Source organism: Engystomops pustulosus, chromosome 5 (assembly GCF_040894005.1).
Source record: "Engystomops pustulosus chromosome 5, aEngPut4.maternal, whole genome shotgun sequence".
Lineage (NCBI taxonomy): Eukaryota > Metazoa > Chordata > Amphibia > Anura > Leptodactylidae > Engystomops > Engystomops pustulosus.
In genome coordinates, this window is record NC_092415.1 from 43580322 (window position 1) to 43600451 (window position 20130).

At 40.0% G+C, this 20130-nt stretch overlaps 2 protein-coding genes across 4 annotated transcripts in view; one reads left to right on the plus strand and one right to left on the minus strand.

Annotated features, from left to right (window-relative positions):
* Nucleotides 1-5592: 5592 nt before the first annotated feature.
* On the plus strand, nt 5593-8133 carry CRH (corticotropin releasing hormone). Its single transcript, XM_072151805.1, has 2 exons — nt 5593-5872; nt 7057-8133. The coding sequence occupies exon 2, from the start codon at nt 7105-7107 to the stop codon at nt 7600-7602; it is 498 nt and encodes a 165-aa protein (XP_072007906.1). The 5' UTR covers nt 5593-5872; nt 7057-7104; the 3' UTR covers nt 7603-8133.
* TRIM55 (tripartite motif containing 55) overlaps nt 8005-20130 on the minus strand; it is a 90111-nt gene continuing 77985 nt past the window's right edge. The window contains exon 11 of one of the 3 annotated variants that reach the window (XM_072151803.1): nt 8005-9181. In XM_072151803.1, the coding sequence (XP_072007904.1) occupies nt 9171-9181 (11 nt within the window). In that variant the 3' untranslated portion in view covers nt 8005-9170. The remainder of the gene's footprint in view (nt 9182-20130) is intronic. The other 2 variants (XM_072151802.1, XM_072151804.1) reach the window with 2 other exon arrangements.

Below are 20130 nucleotides of genomic sequence, written 5' to 3' on the forward strand. Positions count from 1 at the left end.
TTTAACTTTTTTACATGTTCCACCATGGGACATGAACAAGCAATCATCTGATTGCTTGTTATTGATAATACTCGGCAATACTGATGTATTGCAGGGTATTAGCAGTGTCAGCCTATGCACATGCATAGGCTAGCACTGTGTCTGTAAGATGACATCACCGATGCCATCTTTCAGGCTCTGCCTTCAGGCATCTCTGGGGTCCAGATCGGACCCCAGTGATGCCACAGAAATGATCGGCGCCCCCCGAAAATGGTTCAGGGGGGGGGGCGATCGTGGGGGAAAGACCCCCCAGAGGCATGTTAGATGCTGCGGTCGCACTGACTGTGGCATTTAACGGGTTGCCGGCTGTCCGTTACAGCTGGCACCCCATGTTTCCCGATGCCGGTTCGGCTCAGATCTTGAGCTGAACCGGCATCGGCTCAGCGTCCGATATATCGGACGCTGAGCGCTAAGTCAGCACACTCAGCGTCCCATATATTGGTAATAGTGTTACCATTTTGTTATCATATGTGATTTGTTAATACAATGTTAACATACAATGTTAACAGTGCAGCTATTTGTTAACATGCTGTTTACACAGCATTAACACATGTTTGCTAACACAATGTTATCAGCTATGTTTGGCAAATCTCTTCTAAACTATTGTCCACCTACACTATAAAGCACCAAGATGAACATATGGCAGCATCACAGTATGTGTGTGTGTGTATATATATACAAATAATAATGGAATAAACACAGTTCTTTTTACTTGAATGGATAGCTGCCATTTTCCTTTTTTTTACTATTGGACTCTTTTGGTGAGAGTGCAGGATAGCATCCTAATTTTTGTTTTTTCCTCTAAAAGATTGTGCTGTATATATACACTCACCGGCCACTTTATTAGGTACACCATGCTAGTAACGGGTTGGACCCCCTTTTGCCTTCAGAACTGCCTCAATTCTTCGTGGCATAGATACAACAAGGTGCTGGAAGCATTCCTCAGAGATTTTGCTCCATATTGACATGATGGCATCACACAGTTGCCGCAGATTTGTCGGCTGCACATCCATGATGCGAATCTCCCGTTCCACCACATCCCAAAGATGCTCTATTGGATTGAGATCTGGTGACTGTGGAGGCCATTTGAGTACAGTGAACTCATTGTCATGTTCAAGAAACCAGTCTGAGATGATTCCAGCTTTATGACATGGCGCATTATCCTGCTGAAAGTAGCCATCAGATGTTGGGTACTTTGTGGTCATAAAGGGATGGACATGGTCAGCAACAATACTCAGGTAGGCTGTGGTGTTGCAACGATGCTCAATTGGTACCAAGGGGCCCAAAGAGTGCCAAGAAAATATTCCCCACACCATGACACCACCACCACCAGCCTGAACCGTTGATACAAGGCAGGATGGATCCATGCTTTCATGTTGTTGATGCCAAATTCTGACACTCTCATCCGAATGTCGCAGCAGAAATCGAGACTCATCAGACCAGGCAACGTTTTTCCAATCTTCTACTGTCCAATTTCGATGAGCTTGTGCAAATTGTAGCCTCAGTTTCCTGTTCTTAGCTGAAAGGAGTGGAACCCGGTGTGGTCTTCTGCTGCTGTAGCCCATCTGCCTCAAAGTTCGACGTACTGTGCGTTCAGAGATGCTCTTCTGCTTACCTTGGTTGTAACGGGTGGAGATTTGAGTCACTGTTGCCTTTCTATCAGCTCTAACCAGTATGCCCATTCTCCTCTGACCTCTGGCATCAACAAGGCATTTCCACCCACAGAACTGCCGCTCACTGGATGTTTTTTCTTTTTCGGACCATTTTCTGTAAACCTTAGAGATGGTTGTGCGTGAAAATCCCCGTAGATCAGCAGTTTCTGAAATACTCAGACCAGCCCTTCTGGCACCAACAACCATGCCACGTTCAAAGGCACTCAAGTCACCTTTCTTCCCCATACTGATGCTCGGTTTGAACTGCAGGAGATTGTCTTGACCATGTCTACATGCCTAAATGCACTGAGTTGCTGCCATGTGATTGGCTGATTAGAAATGAAGTGTTAACGAGCAGTTGGACAGGTGTACCTAATAAAGTGGCCGGTAAGTAAATATATATATATATAGTGCAACCTCTCCCTCCAGAAAACCACCTCTCTGAGAGGACTTCCTCCCTAAAAGACAGTTTTATTTTATTCAATCACTGATTTTTTTAAAATTATTTTGCCATTATACTGTATGGAAGCTGGCTCCTATCTGCAGACCACCCCTTTCCTGTACAAAGAGCTCATAGAGGCTTCCCTGTATATACACTGTGCTGTGTGTACAGGATCTGATGCCAGTCATTAGAACTGATGGGAAGCCTGAGCTCTGGCTTTATTTGTTCATTCACACTTAAACACATACACAACTCTACTACTTTCAAACTTTCAAACATAAATAGCCCTGCTACATGCCATCCCTGGTACATAATTGGATGACCTGAAGCATGTGATTAGTTAAATGCTTATGACATCATGGCAAGTCCTAGAGCTGGCAGAGCTTTTACTGATGTATGGCCATGTGATAGTAACCCCTCCACCCTCCTCTCCTCCCTCTAGCTATGGAATCACATGGAAACCCAACCAAGCCAGACAGCCGGAGAGATCAGGTCCTGATAGCTTTCTACCTGTTAGCTGACTAAAGGCTGCAGATAACTAATGAGTGTAAATTAGAGAATTGCTTATTTTGGCTTAGTGCATATCTAGGCAAAAGTTTTTATACTTTACAGTTACTTATTAAATTACAGATTAGGGCAGGAGGAATCTACCATCAGATCTATGTATCATGGTATATTCCTCATGGTAGGTTTCCTGTAATTATTTTATATGGTACCCCTCCACTCAATTCTTTAAAAGTGCCCCCATTGAATTAATTTCCAAATAGTGGCCCCAACTACTGATTTATGGTTTGATTCTGCCCCCAAAAATAATTTATTTACGTATTTCTTCACTCCCACATCCTCTGTTCTTTCTTCCCTGGCTTCAATAATAACCAGTTCTTACTCCCCCTACCCTGACCTTAACCCTTTCTTGACAACTTTCTGATCTGATCCCTGGTGCTTTGCAGTCCAAGGTCATCTGTAACCTACATTGGGATCTCTTCAAATGTCCAGATAAAGGTCCCAATCCCTATATAGGAGAATCATTATGCTGGGTTACAGTATTACTGGGAAGGATAGGATGGACCTCCAGTGGTCCATTGACTAAAATGGGTCTGAAACCTCTGGATGCAGTGCAAAAAAATTAACCAAAGCAACGCAAGAAATGGGAGCCAGAGCCCCCTATAGATTTTCACAATTCCTGGAGAACCCTTTTAAGGGGATTTACAGAGCAATACATTTTCTTTTCTCTACAAAAGGGTTCATAGATGAATTGTGATTAATGTTACATTATCATGTATCCAGATTTAGATGACTACATATCAAATTCTGATTTCAGTTAGGCACCAAAAAATTACAAATAAAAAGTAACAACATAAGCCTGTATTGGACAACACTGAGTTGACAACATAGAGTTGCTGCTTTTTCGGTTGCATACCTATGAAGATACCTGATCAGCGGGAATGGTACATGTGATTGTATACATACATGATTTATACTGTTTATAGCGCCAGACTCCTTTGACCTAAAAAAAACCATGGTGCCTACCTTTATTGAAGCCATCCATTACACTATTGACTCACATATTGGCCGGAGAAAAGACAAGTGGATAATGTGCCATGTAGCAGGTAATTGCAGGGTTTGGTAGAGGAGAAGAGACACTAGTAGAATGATTAGTTGCTTATTTTATCATTGCAGTCATAATAAATAGGGGCCAATCTAAATAATAAAATAATTCTCACTTGTAGCATCTCCAGCAGAGATACACTGCTCCTACTAAAAGCTTTTACACAAGCACATGACTGTGTGGTGATCAAGTGTAGTATAGTCAGAGATGTATTATGTAGTGTTTCTATATAATTCTGGATGTAACGTTTTACCTTTCATGTTGCACATTCTGGGTTTATATCCCTGGTTCTGCAATGAACAGTCAATTAGACTAATTTTCTAAACACAAGTATAGAGTGATCTCCCCTAATGTGTACTAGGAGATTGCATAGCTTTATATCTAGAGCCATCTATCTATTATCAGTCTATTCATTTAGATCCATATACCTATCTCTTATATACCTCTCTATGTACATTTATATATCTATTTATCATTGACAATATCTAACTATGAATAGTATCTATCTATCTATCTATCTATCTTTACCGATCTACTTATCATCTATTTATCTTGTATATATATATATCTATATATGGTACCTCTCTATCATCTACCTATCTATCTGGATCAATCTACCAATCTCTTATATACCTTTCTATCTACATATTATCTATCTATCTATCTATCTATCTATCTATCTATCATCTACATTATCTATCTATCTATCTATCTATCTATCTATCTATCTATCTATCTATCTCTATCTTCTATCTATCTATCATCTACAGTATTTATCTATCTATCTAAATTCATCTAGATATATCTTATATACCTCTCTACCTACATGTTATCTACATATAATCTACAATATCTATCTATGTACAGTAGCTATCTATCTCTAATCATCTACTTATCATCTATGTATCTAGCTATCTATCTTATATATCTATATATGGTATCTTTCTAACATCTATCAATCTGTCTATATATATCTATCCATCTACCTATCTCACATATCTATCTATCTATCTATCTATCTCATATCTATCTATCTATCTATCTATCTATCTATCTCATATCTATCTATCTATCTATCTATCTATCTATCCATCTACCTATCTCACATATCTATCTATCTATCTATCTATCTATCTATCTTCTATCTATTTACCTACATTTTACTGTTTTATATCTAGAGTTTAATAACCCCTACCATCAGTGTATAGAGGAGGTAACCTGTCCTAGTAGTAGTAGTGCATCCTCTGAAATCCCCTTCAGTGTTGCTTGGAAATTCCAGGTTTATGTTCTTTACATCTTCTTAGCACATACACATTACTTGCCACTTTAAGCTTGTTGTCAAAGTCCTTATCATGATCAGTGTAAATAAGGTGGGAACCTCTTTTAGTACTAGTTCTCTGAATCTCTTTAAAGGCAGGTACTTGCTGTCTCTCAGCACCTGTGGGATATGTCATTACTTGGCAGGTAGCTTTATGGCATAGAGGTTACATAGCCCTTCTTCTGTAATGTATTGTCTATAGCACTTATTTGTATTTGCTGAGGAGTGACCTCCTCTGATCTGTGCTGGTGTCAAGTCACTTAATGGTTTTGGAAATTCCACATCTATCAATCATCTAGAGTTGGATGCCCTATTCATGATGATTGTGTAAGGAGGTGACCTGGTCTGGTAGTGCCCCTCTGACCCCACCACTGACAGGTCACTTGCTATTGCTGTGAACACTTGGGAGATTTCATTCAAGTTTTTTTGTCAATGGGAGACTTGTGAATTTCACTTCCACTCCAGGTGTCACTGACGTCACCAAAGAGGCGATAAATATCTGGGCAGATAATTGGATGTAAGATTCATTGTTGTGATAGCAGGACTCTGCCCATTGCTCCAAGGAGCCATTATTTATTCAGTAGAGGAGCAGCACGCAATAGTTGTCAAGAGAGCGTCAGCTTATTAGGCAAGAGCTGCGTGATTGTGGAAGAGGCTCTGAGCTATAAAATCCAGCAGCCAGGCTTCTTATTGTAAGGAATTCACTACATCCAGATATGTCCTCATAAGGAAGAGGGAGAGAGGGACACACAGAGCTCCTACCTTCCTTCCATGCTGTGATCCATCCACACCACAGGACCCTCACTCAGCGAGTAAGTGCAACTCTCACCAGATGCTTCTAACTTCTTGTATTTTTCTCAAATGTAAATGCTGTGATAGTGTAAGAGCAGCTGCTTCACCTTGGAAGGAATTCAGCTCCCAGGCAGGGATATTCAATTATTATTTAGTTATTCTGCTATCAGATTTTTCTTATAAGATATCTGCTATATAGTTATTGCATTGATGAGATAACTAGACACTCTCCCCAATGTCTTCAGGTAACATTACTAAGTGGTGTGATATCTGGTCTCTTTGACAACCCTCATACATTTATAGTTTTCCACATATGTATTTTTTTCTTTACATTACTATGTGGTGTCTGCTTTACTTTTGGACTGATACATTAAATGTGTTCAGAAATCTCCATATTATCCCTGAGTAGTAAATATGATTTTTGCTTTACATATATTTTCTATATACACATCTCCTATCCATTACAACAGTATCTTAATTTTTATATTAATAACATATGATTTCTGCTTTTGCTTCACTTTTTATGCTTCTCACATGATCAGATGATGATCTTCACATCATTCCAATATGTTACATTTTACAATAAGTGGTATGATGTGAGGTCACATTTACCTAATTCTTGTATATGCTTTTACTATATAGTATATATTACATTGCCAAGTGATATGATTGTAGATTTACATATGCTTTGCTACACTTCATATGATAAGATATCTACATACGTATATTCAACATGTCTTTGCAATGAAATATTCTCTAGTAATGCTAAATGTTTCACCATCCTTATAATATACATTTTTAAAGTATCCTGCTAATCTGTTGTAAAATTTCATAGATGGATAGATAGATAGATAGATATATAGATAGATAGATAGATAGATAGATAGATAGATAGATAGATGGATGATGGATAGATAGGTATATGGGCTAAGTCCCATGATTATTATAATGCAGCGATGAGAATATGACAGTGTATAGGAGTTGTGTCACTGGAGTTAGACTGCAGATTGTATTGGTTATTTTATGATATGTTGTAAAGATATATATGAATATTTAGAGTAGGAGTTAAAGTTAGTATAAAACTATGCTAAAGTGTTGAAGCTGACCATTCCTTGTAGTGCCAGGTTCAGCACCCTGGACAGCATTGCTTATCTCCTTCCCTCACAAGTTCTCACTTTCTTGCTGGCTCCTTCCTCACTTCCAGGTCTCCCCTGCACGTCTTTCCCGTCACAGATTCTGTAGTCGGAGTAAGATGAAGTTCCAGGTCTTGGCGTTTATGGGGATCCTCTTGGTCGCCCTCCTCCCCTGCCAGGAGTGCAGAGCATTCAGCAAACCTCCAGCCTCCTCTTCTCTCCTGTCTGAGTACCAGCCCTTTTTACTTCGGATGGGAGAAGAATATTTCCTCCGCCTGGGAAATCTTCACAAATATCCCCCAAATTCTTTGCTAGGAGCAAGTCGCCTCCCTGACGCTTCCTCCAGTAACTTTGTCAGGGCTTTGCAGCAGTTGCAGCCTCAGCAGTGGGGTGGTCAGCAGCAGGGGCTAAGATCTGGCATCCTAGGAGAAGGAGCTGATGCCCCCTACAACCCACAGGAGGATCCTACAGAAAGAGGCAAACGAGCAGAGGAGCCTCCTATATCCCTGGATCTCACATTCCATCTGCTCCGGGAGGTCTTGGAAATGGCCAGAGCTGAGCAGATAGCCCAGCAAGCCCACAGCAACAGGAAACTGATGGACATTATTGGGAAATAACCCCCTGTCACCTGCCAAAGAGTTTCCTGCATCTAGCACAAACTATACAGTATGATGTACCATTGTGCTGCCCTGATACCATGTGTTTATTTTTCTATAGCTTCAGACATAGAGGATGCACTCCATAACCCCTTGGGTGCCTGTGGGGCTTGTAAGACATAGCAATGCTCTGCTGCTAGTCCCCAGGTGAGAGCCTAGATCTGTTTATCAGCATGCACCGGGCAACAGATGTAATTTGTAATTTATTTTTATTTGGGGGGAGGGGGGAATTTTTGTAATATATGAAAATCCTTAGGAAATTCCAGATTGGGAACATCTAAAGGACCTGATGGGTTTCCTCTGGGAAGTGAAAAAAAAAACAAAACAAAACAAAAAAAAAAAAAAAATAAATAATTTGCTGTAATTTATTTTGCATCAAAAGTTTATTGTATACATTTCCATAATAAAAAACATCTTTTCAGAGCTCGCACAACATTGGTGTGTAAACATAATGTTTAATATCTATATTTTTAATAAAATCTGCAAAGCTTCCATCTGTCTTAATTTTTGGGGGGTAATGGATGTAGGAAGTAGACAGAGAGATGGTCCTGACTGAGCTCCTGTGGCATTAAGTTCAGGGAGAAAGGAATGGAAACATAAGAAATAGAATTTTGTGGCCAAAATATAAATAAAAGTGAAAGCCCAGAATTAAAGTTTTACTTTATTAGTCCTTCTTTTGGATCTAGTGATCTATGCATCTATGTGGATCTATGTAGCAGAGCTGAGTTATCACTAGGTGCTTGTCATATGTGGTTTCCCATATGACTATGTAAGAGGTAGGGCTACTGTATATCACCATAATCCTATGGAAATTACTGTGTTTTATATTATTGCTACAGAAATTTCTGGCAAAATGTAGAATCTTTGCATTAGAACATTTAAGATTTAAAGAACTATAATGTTAAAAGGAATCTAAATTGTAAATGAAGACACATTTCAGTCATTATTCCCCTAAAAAGAGACAGCTGTCACTAAGGAGTCTCTGTACTTCTTGGAAGTTAACTCCTTAAGGTAACTGTCTACTTGAATGTAACTTGAGTTATCTTAATTAGCATGAAAGACCTGATTAAACAGCGCTTCATACACACTAGCACATACATACACATAGACTAGTCAGCTGATATTAAGGGGTACAAAGCAGCATGGGTGGAATTATTACAGAAGTATATGGACCCCAATGTCAGTCTAATAGATTTCTATTGAATACTGATGTCATGAGATGTAATTGGTAGATCTTGAGAAGCCAGGCATGTCATCAGTATGATGGATGAGGATAGAAGAGGATAGAGGCAGAGACAAGTAAATGTGCTGATGTTCAGTACTACTGTGATGACTGATAACCATTCACAGAAGGAGGATCCCCTGACTTTACATTTAGGTGGGTGTAGACAAATGAAGGTTCCCCACAGCCAGACAGCTATTCAGGTAATGTATTGAGCCAGGAGAAAGAGAAAACATGGTGTGAAGCATCTGTGTTGTCGGACTGATTAGATTCTGGAGTCCCTTGAGGGTCTTCTTGGATTAATTTCTCATACCCAGTCTGTAAGAAAAATAGGCTTGTATGAGATGATGGCATTAAAAAGGATATCACTGTGTATCAAGCAATGGACCAGGATATCAGGAGGTAAAGCAAAATGATCATTTCTGTACTTCTTCACTAGCTGAAAAGTGTAATAAATGAAACAAATTTATTAAGGGGTTCCCCTATAAAAGTTATGTTCATAGGTACTTCTACATTAGGAACTAGACCGTTTCATGTCTGCTACTAATGTCGTATAGAGAGATATCTGCAAGATGAAATAATAAAATTTAAAAAAATCGACATATGAACTTGATGATCTATGCACAAGTTGCTGGTCAAGATCTCCTCCTTACAGCCCGGTTTTCCAAAAACTTTATTGATGTGGCTGAATGTTCAGTCAGCAGTCATTATTCCTTCTGGAGTAATACAAAATGGATAGAGAAACTGACCCTATAGTTTATAATGGGAATAGCATTGCCAGGGACGTAACTAGGTAGGACCCCATAGCAGACTTCGGAATGGGGCCCCCTTTCCTCCTTAAAGGGCATCTATCACCAGATCAAGGATTTTAAACTAAGCACACTTACATACTGGTGTTTGCCCCCTTTTGCAGAATCTACTGTTCTTTTAGCTTCTTGCAACCTTTTTTTTAAGAAAAAAAAAAGGCATTTAATATTATACAAATGAGCCTGAGGTTCTCCAGGCTCCAAACAGCAGATCCTGCCAGAGGGGGCACAGACCAGTATGTCAGTGTGCTTGGTTTACAATCCTTGATCTGGTGATTGATGTCCTTTAAAGAAATAATATATACATTTACATACATATACATATACACAGCATAAACATACATGCAGTATACACACACCACATATACACCCCTGCAGCACATACACATCACATATACACAAACACTGTACCTACAATACCATACACAGACATACATACAGCATATACATACCCAGTACTCCAGTTGCCAGGGCCCCCTGACTCTGCAGGCCCCATAGCGGCTGCTATGGCTACTGCCCCTGTAGTTACGCCCCTGACCATTGCACCTGATGGCAACAGTTGTTGTATGTCTACTTGTGCCAGAAAAAACATGTTAAAATTCTCACAAGTAGTGTTCGGCACAATTGTGATATTCTGTATGTGAACCCAGGTCACACCTTATATAGGTGACCCAAGACCTCCAGGGGTGAAATAGTTGTACACAAGAGGGATTATACAGTATATATATTTAAGCTGAATCTGTGCAACACCATAACACCACAGTTCTCAATTGCGTGGGCTATAGAAATTCAAATATGTGTTTTAATAAGGAAGTGCTGGAATTATAGAATTTTCATCACAAAGAAAATATGCAATTACACTTCTATGGGAAAAGGAATACCTTGCCTCAGTGCTACCTGAGAAGGTAGCTCTTTATATACCAATGCATGACTTACAAGGAGCCCAATGACATAATGTGATATAATAGCCAAATCAAAATATCTATTCCAAAAGGAACAGATTCCCAACTGTAGACAGCATTGTTTCAAGGTTTTTTCATCCCATCAGAACAGTGTGTAATAATATAAATTTTTATTGTATTTGTTTCATACTTAATATCTAATTTCCTGCTGTTGAGTGTGAGGTGATGGGGACAGGGGAAATGTGATCACTCTTCATCTTGTGTCTGCACGGATTATTTGTTTACATACAAGTGTAGGGAAAGCTGAGGGAGAGATGTAGGTGTTTTGGAGTGTAGGTGTTTTGTTACTACATTAGTTAGAACTCCTGGCAGTACATGACTGAGTGCTGGAGCAGTGAGCTGTGAGGAGAATCAGCTGATTGCAGGGAGAGAAAGGGGGTGTGTCTCTTCCTCTGTAGTCAGCTCCTCATTGAAGACAGAATGTGCTTAGAAACAGCCATATGAGAGATCACTGACACTGCCCAACAACATATCCAAAGTTTTTTGAAATGACGGTTACACTTTAAGTTAATCTCTGCTTTTGAAATAGTATATAAAAAAGAAACACAAAAGAAGCAATTTAAGCAGAAATCCATATGTGGACGTTACACTCTAAAATTTAAGCTGATTAATAGTTTCCCTTGGATAGTGGTGGATTGGATGCAATTAATTACTGCTATATTTTTGTTATATAATTTTATCCACACTAAATAAGTACATTTAAAATTTTTAAAATAGATAAATGGAATGAACTGAAAGTTATTGGATTTTTAAAAAATAAACTTATCAGCTACTCCTGCACGATAACATGCTGCCTAGTGGGGCTTATTTACTAAGGGTCGCTGATTGCACTTTCTTTACACTGTTCGCTGGTTTTGTTTTTTTTTCGGCTTTGACAGGTATTAAACAGGGGTTTGCACTGGGATTGTGTTGCACACAATTGGATTTTGGCGCAGCTGCACTGGCTTCCATGCAACAGAAATGGGGGGGGGAGTGCCATCGGACGATCCGACTGAACCGGACTGAGCATGGGAATTAAGATTCAAGTTGTGTTGCAAGCCCAAGGATTTATATGAATCGGGAAGAAGAAGGTGAACTCTGTCAGACCTGAGCGGAGAAGCGGCACTTATGCAGGATGTCGGCGCACAATCTTAGTGAATCGCCGCATGCAGCATTGTACACAGACAATGTACTTTAGGTGAACTCAGTCGGACGGGTAAGTAAATGTGCCCCTATGTGCAATGTGTTCAGCTCACCCTGCTCTGTAGCATAATGGGGCACATTTACTAAGAACAGTGCAGTCTGTACTATGTGCAGTTTGCCTGTGTAGCGCTATGATATGATTTTTCTTCATGAATCTGGCGCCCCCTGTACTACTCCAACAGAGTGCAACAACTTTTTTTTGCTGCGCCTTTAATATAGGGCATGCAACACGCTTCTGTCAGACATTGCATGATAAATGTTACACATGGTCCCACTGTGAACTGGAACATCCCCTTCGGTGCAACACATATGTGGCGCGGACACTTCCTAAATACATGTGCAAGTTGTATGCAAGCAAGAATAAGAAAAGTCCGCCAGAAAACTGGGGTAAGGATCTTTGTAAGTGTGCCCCTATGTGTAGAGTAACCTGTTCTGCCTGCTTTATAACATGCTGTTTGCATATCAGACATTGGTTCACTTTTATTTACTGGCTTGCGCCATTCAACGTACTTTGCACATACAGTTAGGGCCAGAAATATTTGGACCGTGACACAAGTTTTGTTATTTTAGCTGTTTACAAAAACATGTTCAGAAATACAATTCTATATATAATATGGGCTGAAAGTGCACACACCCAGCTGCAATATGAGAGTTTCCTCATCCAAATCGGAAAGGGTTTAGGAATCATAGCTCTGTAATGCATAGCCTCCTCTTTTTCAAGGGACCAAAAGTAATTGGACAATGGACTCTAAGGGCTGCAATTAACTCTGAAGGCGTTGCCCTCGTTAACCTGTAATCAATGAAGTAGTTAAAAGGTCTGGGGTTGATTCCAGGTGTGAGGTTTTGCATTTGGAAGCTGTTGCTGTGACCAGACAACATGCGGTCAAAGGACCTCTGAATTGAGGTGAAGCAGAACATCCTGAGGCTGAAAAAAAAGAAAAAATCCATCAGAGAGATAGCAGACATGCTTGGAGTAGCAAAATCAACAGTCGGGTACATTCTGAGAAAAAAGGAATTGACTGGTGAGCTTGGAAACTCAAAAAGGCCTGGGCGTCCACGGATGACAACAGTGGTGGAAGATCGCGGATACTTTCTTTGGTTAGAAGAACCCGTTCACAACATCAACTGAAGTGCAGAACACTCTCAGTGAAGTACATGTATCTGTCTCTAAGTCAACAGTAAAGAGAAGACTCCATGAAAGTAAATACAAAGGGTTCACATCTAGATGCAAACCATTCATCAATTTCAAAAATAGACAGGCCCGAGTTAAGTTTGCCGAAAAACACCTCAAGAAGCCAGCTCAGTTCTGGAAAAGTATTCTATGGACAGATGAGACAAAGATCAACCTGTACCAGAATGATGGGAAGAAAAAAGTTTGGAGAAGAAAGGGAACGGCATATGATCCAAGGCACACCACATCCTCTGTAAAACATGGTGGAGGCAACGTGATGGCATGGGCATGCATGGCTTTTAATAGCACTGGGTCACTTGTGTTTATTGATGACAGAACAGCAGACAAGAGTAGCCGGATGAATTCTGAAGTGTACCGGGATATACTTTCAGCCCAGAATCAGCCAAATGTTGCAAAGTTGAGCGAACGGCACTTCATAGTACAGATGGACAATGACCCCAAGCATACAGCCAAAGCTACCCAGGAGTTCATGAGTGCAAAAAAGTGGAACATTCTGCAATGGCCAAGTCAATCACCAGATCTTAACCCAATTGAGCATGCATTTCACTTGCTCAAATCCAGACCTAAGACGGAAAGACCCACAAACAAGCAAGACCTGAAGGCTGCGGCCGTAAAGGCCTGGCAAAGCATTAAGAAGGAGGAAACCCAGCGTTTGGTGATGTCCATGGGTTCCAGGCAGTGATTGCCTCCAAAGGATTCCCAACAAAATATTGAAAATAAAAATATTTTGTTTAGGTTATGTTTATTTGTCCAATTACTTTTGAGCTCCTAAAATGTGGAGTGTTTGTAAAGAAATGTGTACAATTCCTACATTTTCTATCAGATATTTTTGTTCAACCCTTCAAATTAAATGTTACAATCTGCACTTGAATTGTGTTGTAGAGGTTTCATTTCAAATCCAATGTGGTGGCATGCAGAGCCCAGCTCGTGAAAATTGTGTCACTGTCCAAATATTTCTGGTCCTAACTGTAAATACATGTGCAAACTGGTTGCACTATACACGCCGCGACACAATACCCTGCACCTTAATAGACCTTCAGGTGAAGAAGTGCACCGTGCACTGCATTTAGGTAGGCAAGTCCGACCGAAATGTTGTGCAAGCCCCTGAGTGCACGAGGAAATAAACTGGTGCTCTCAGTTTATGCACTTTGGTCGCATGCAGCATGCGCCACATTCGTGAGGACCGTGCTCCGTCGTCATGAATTTGGCACATGCTGCACATTATTAAGGCAAACTGCATGTAGTGCCTTGCTGCCTCACTAATGATAAATGTGGGCCATTATGTATAATCTCAGTAGATGTGGATGTAGTGTGGATGTGGGCACTAACAAGAATCGGTCTCAGTTTTATTCACTAAACATAAAAAATATTTTTCTTTTTATTCCCTATGCATATAGTACTTTTATTCTAACTATTTATTAAAAATAATAAAATGATTTCAAACACAATTTTCCTACATAGGTCACACTCTATGGAATATCACATTCTATGGTAGCATCGTGGTAGCACACAAGACCGGACAGAGAAAAATTGATAAGTGCCACTAAAGAAAGATTTTTCATAATGTATAATCTCAGCTCTATAACATGCTGCCTGCAGATATGGAATTCAGATCGGACGCTATATACAATCTGTTCAGTTACTGTATTTGGCTCTAAAACACACTTCTTGTAGATAGGACACTGTGTACAGTATGCTCAGCTCTTTCTGCTCTATTACATGCTGCCTGCAGATAGGACATAATGTACAATATGCTCAGCTCCTCCTGCTCTATAACACACTGCATGTAGATAGGACACTGTGTATAATATGCTAAGCTCTTTCTGCTCTATAACATGCTGCCTGCAGATAGGACATAATGTACAATATGCTCAGCTCCTCCTGCTCTATAACACACTGCATGTAGATAGGACACTGTGTACAGCAGTGATGGCTAACCTATGACACGCGTGTCAGTGCTGACACGCGTAGCCATTTTCACTGACACGCGGCTGCCTGAGAGTTAAGTTTCATCCTACATGACCAGGTGCAGTAGCCGGGAGGCTGAGAGATTGCACTGAGCTTCCAGCACTCCCCCCTCCTCCTCCTCCCCCGGGCCGGCCCCTCCCCATGTGTGAGCTGTGCCTAGTGTCTCCAGTCAGCACAGGTATCAGCACGGGGCACAGCAGGAGAGGTGACCCGGCCATACATCCAGGAGGCTCCTCTGCAGCTCCTGATAGTTGTGGTGGGGGGAGGATGGCAGCACTGTCAGAGGCCACATCGCTGCTGCCTTGTGTGATGTCCCAGCAGCTGCCATCTCTACACTAACCAGCTTCACAGCAGGGACCAGGGAGGACAACAACTCCCATCATACAGTGAGTAAGGTCAGTGCACTGTATGATAGAAGACAGTCATCAGGTCTTGTGTGTCAGTTTTGTGATGTACAAGCCCTGAAATAATCGCAACACCTTGCAAATAGCCAGACATTGCGATTATTTTGCTCCTCATGAGGGAGATGCAGACAGCGGCGCCTGCGCCCTCGCTATAACCTGTGAACTTTCATGACAGAAAGTTCACAGGTTACTAAGCATTTCCACACCTGTCTGATTGTAACCGATCTATTACAATGTGCGATTTGCACATAGTAATAGATGATTGGGAAAATCCCCATATACTGCCATACTGTAGTATGGCAGTACATGGTAGGATCAATCAGACAACCTACGGTTAAAGTACCCTAGAAGTTAAATAGTATACATATTTGTTATTTAAACTATAAATATCACAAAATTATGTTTTTTTGTCAAGGTGACACACCACCCGAGTTATGCTCGGTTTTTTGGCGAATTTTGACACGCCAAGCTCAAAAGGTTGCCCATCACTGGTGTACAGTATGCTCAGCTCTTTCTGCTCTATAACACACTGCATGTATATAGGACACTGTGTATAATATGCTAAGCTCTATCTGCTCCATAACATGCTGCCTGCAGATAGGACATAATGTACAATCTGCACAGCTCCCCCTGCTCTATAACATGCTTATTGACCAGCTCCATATAAAAAAGTATTGTTATTTATATTATTAAAGAATTAAGTCATCTGATATTTCAATATGAAACAATAAAAACAGGGAGATCCTTTCTCCAAGGAGAAACTTTACTTGTTTGCTGCTCCTGTATTTTCTTAGATACAACCCCACAGCTTGTAACATCCTCTTATTCCCATCAGGGTTTCAATGACTGCTTTTGCTGACTTAAAGGAAATGTATGTCACAGTAAGAAGTGAGCAACAAAGTAGATAAAGATTACATGGAGATACATGTCAAAATGGTAATTCTATCTATTCAGAAGAATAAGGTATATAAACCTCATAAGATGAATGTAAATTGTCCTATGAAAGAGGAAAACATTCCTTCCAGACATCAAATATGACAAAATATGAATAAATCAAAGGACCCGAATCCCTGCAAACATAATTTTATCAATATATATATTCAAGAAAGGCCTTAACTTATACAATGACACAACCATCACAAGATCCTGTGTTATAAAGAACCATAGCTTCACAGCTCTTCTATCAAAGAAACCCTGTCTGTGATGAATGTGATGAATATGCTGAAGATGGTGTCAAGGTTAATTCTGAAAAAATCTCTGATCTCTGTTCTGTCCGATTCCATATTTGTACATTGTAATATGATCTCCCTCTGAGAATCTCTTCTCAAAACTGAATAACCACAGGTTTGATTACCTTGTATTTTCTTTGAATCTTTATTGTAAGTTCAATATTCGATAAATTTTAGATTCTGCCTGAGTTACTTTGTGTTGAATAAAATCAATCAATTCCTAAAAAGCTGATCAGTAACTATGACGCTAAATTAAATTACAATTGAGTGAATAATAAGGCAGAGAATGTACAGACATCATGACAATAATTAAGTATAGTGTAAGTTAAAGTATTTCCTGGTCATTTAACTTGTTTATGCCAAAATTCGGACCACCCCCTGACATTGTGCTGAAATTCACGGTGGGGTGTCATCCCAGTAGATATCATTGGTACATCATGGGTAAGCAATGACTTTGTTTCTTTAAAGCGTAACTGTAAAGCTATAGTGATTTTAGCTAGAGTGATTAAATTATTATATGTGATTCCCCCTTTGAAAACAAACAGAACGATTCCAACATTGTGCTGCTCGTCCTTTTCTTTCCAAACTTATGACATTTTCTGTTCTGAAAGTGTTTGACAAAAATCTTTCGGGCGGAGACTAATATCTGTCAGTCTATGCCCTCAAGGTGAGTCCAGTTAACTTGCCCACAGATCCCATGATGCCTTGTGTTCTCTCTCAAAGTAATTTAGCATTAAATCCATTTAATTTCCCACATGTAAATCCACTGAACAGTGCACAGTGCACATACAGGATGTATATGGTGACCAGCCTGGCAGCTTCCATCACCTGGAGGAGCAGAGAACATGTAATAAGTGGTAGAAATCATAAGTAAACCAGTTACATGAAGTCTATAGCCTGTGCTGTGTGAGCACTAAAGGTTAATAGCTTATCTGCACAGAGCTGATATTGCCGATGGCAAGGTGGGGAGCAGCATAAGGACAGGAGAAAGACAGAGAAAGTTCTGTAGAATCACAGACTGGGATGGAGGGACTGATAGGGAACAGGGAGGTCTTGTATCTCACTATTCTGTGCAGAAAACATATGCATTCACTGTTCTGCACACTTCCAACTCTGCTACATACACTGTCACATGACCTCCTCCTTTTTGAGCAGGGAGCAGCAGCTCTTCCCTTCCCATGAAACCGTCGGAGAAACAAAGTGTAAACCAACTACAGTCTCATAGGGCTTATCAACACAAGGAGAGAAAGGAGCCATTTCAGCACTGGGGTAATCTGAGGGGGATAGAAACTGCTGAATATAGCTAACAAAGATTTTTTACAAATTTGTTTTACATCCCAAGAGCTATTGATTTGTGAAAAAAAGCCTTTACAGTTACTCTTTAAACTCTTTCACTTGTGCTGTTACTTTTTATGCCTCATTTGGGACACATTATTGCCATTGTACATGTTTCATTCAGTATATGCTTCTGTAAATAGAACCAGGACTCTTCACCATTGAGGTTGATGCTTTACACGTTATATGGCAAATATTATTTCTTTGAACTAATGTGCTTGATTATCGAAGTAGTATTGATATGGACAGATGTTACACCAGCCCTTTGATCCAGCTGGATATACCAAGATGCTCCGGCCCCTTACTACATCTATCACCAAACCACACAGACAGACAAGACCATAGGGGTGGAATGAGTTACCAAGCCCACTTTTTTCATAATTCCATACAATTACATCATTAAGGTCAATTTGGACTTTGTTGGGTCATTTATTCATTTTGGCGCAGGGTGGTGCTGGAGACGTGCTATGTTTTTCAGTGGGATGTAAGTTTGTTGTGCAAGAGATTAATCAATTTGTACACGGACTAAAAGTTTTAGCTGCTCCAATTTTGTGCCAAAAAATGCGCCGCAAAACAAGTCGCAAATACAGAAGCGCCGCAAAACTGTTGGATTCACAACAGTGCCACAATTTGACCCCCCCAAAAAAGATCAAATCGAAAGTGTCGGAAAACACCAATATCGGGCTGAGCCCTCTCCATAGCAGGTAAGTCTATGTGATTAGTACTAGCACATGGCAGGTATATTAAATGTCAATGAGAACACCCCTTAAACTATTAAAATATATTGCATGCAAAGTTTAAAGTAATAATAATTATTTATACCATAAAACATGGATATCAAAATTGAATTGGGTAATTTACCAGTATAAGAGGTATAAGTGTGAATTGGACTGGCATGAATACACCCCCCCCCCCCTCCTGCCCCCCCATAATGAGAGGTCTTTTCCAACAGAATAACCTGATATATTCCCATCAAGAGCCCTCTCCTGTCACATTTTTGGGGACAGACCACACAGTTTGGCTGCGGCTTGTAACTGAAACCATGCCCACATGAGATAACCGATGGGCACATTGTTTTGTGGGTAATAACACAATTGTTTAGCCCAATTTTAATGCTATATATTATACCTACATTATGTTTCTAACTATAGTGCTCCATATTTTTGGAAGTGACATCAATGGGAATACCTGCCCTTCTCCAGGGAATGTGCTTCTTCTAAGTTACATGTCCTCTCAATGACCCCCTACTACATAATCTAACAATGCTGATACAGATGTTTCGGTAATAGTATAATCTCCAGGTTTTATTGTCCACAGAATGTTCTTCATCCAATTTCCACATAATTGATGTCACTGGGATGATATATTCTCTGTATTGAAGATGGAGTCCAAACGCAGCATTTACAATAATCCTGACAGGAAATACTCTGCTTATCATGTTAGTGGTTAATTGGCTTTCCTATAGTATAACTAAATCTACCGTGTCCCCAATGGTAGCACTCACATAGGCAGTTGTAGGAGTAAGGATAGACTAAAATAACCCGGGTGGTTATGTCATTAGTTATTGTCTTTCCAGGTTTCTCCTTTGATGACATTTTTAAGTTCCCATAAAAGTGAACATCAGCAAAGTGAATTTCACCAGGGGAGTTATATACCGAGAACCATTTGTGGATGATTTCAATTCCATACCATTACATACTGGAGGTCAATTTGGACTTTGTGCGTCTGTTTCATATAAAGATGCAATTATTGACAAGTTTTAATAACTGAGCAAAAAAATGTCAATTGATACAGCAGATTTATAGTCCTTTCAGCAACTCTTCACACTTCCTCATATGAGATATTGTAGATTGGATTACATAAAATCCTACTGTGTTATAACAATTTGCTTTGGTAAAACAGCAATTTTTAGCTTTATTTGCATTCCACACATAAATAACATGTGTTTCATTTTAAAAAGTTACCGTACTCCAAGTTAAAGGAGGGGGGGTTCAAGGTTAAAAATAATACCAAAGGAAAGGTTAGATATGTTAATGTCCAACATAGCAGAAGTCCCCACAGATCAGCTGTTACAAGCATTTAGACCCAGGAGTCTGGTTCACTGACTCCACAGAACTTAATTACATTATGCAAAGTACTATTTCAGAAAAATGCCTTAAATAGGCAGGAGGGTTTAATTCATTTTAACC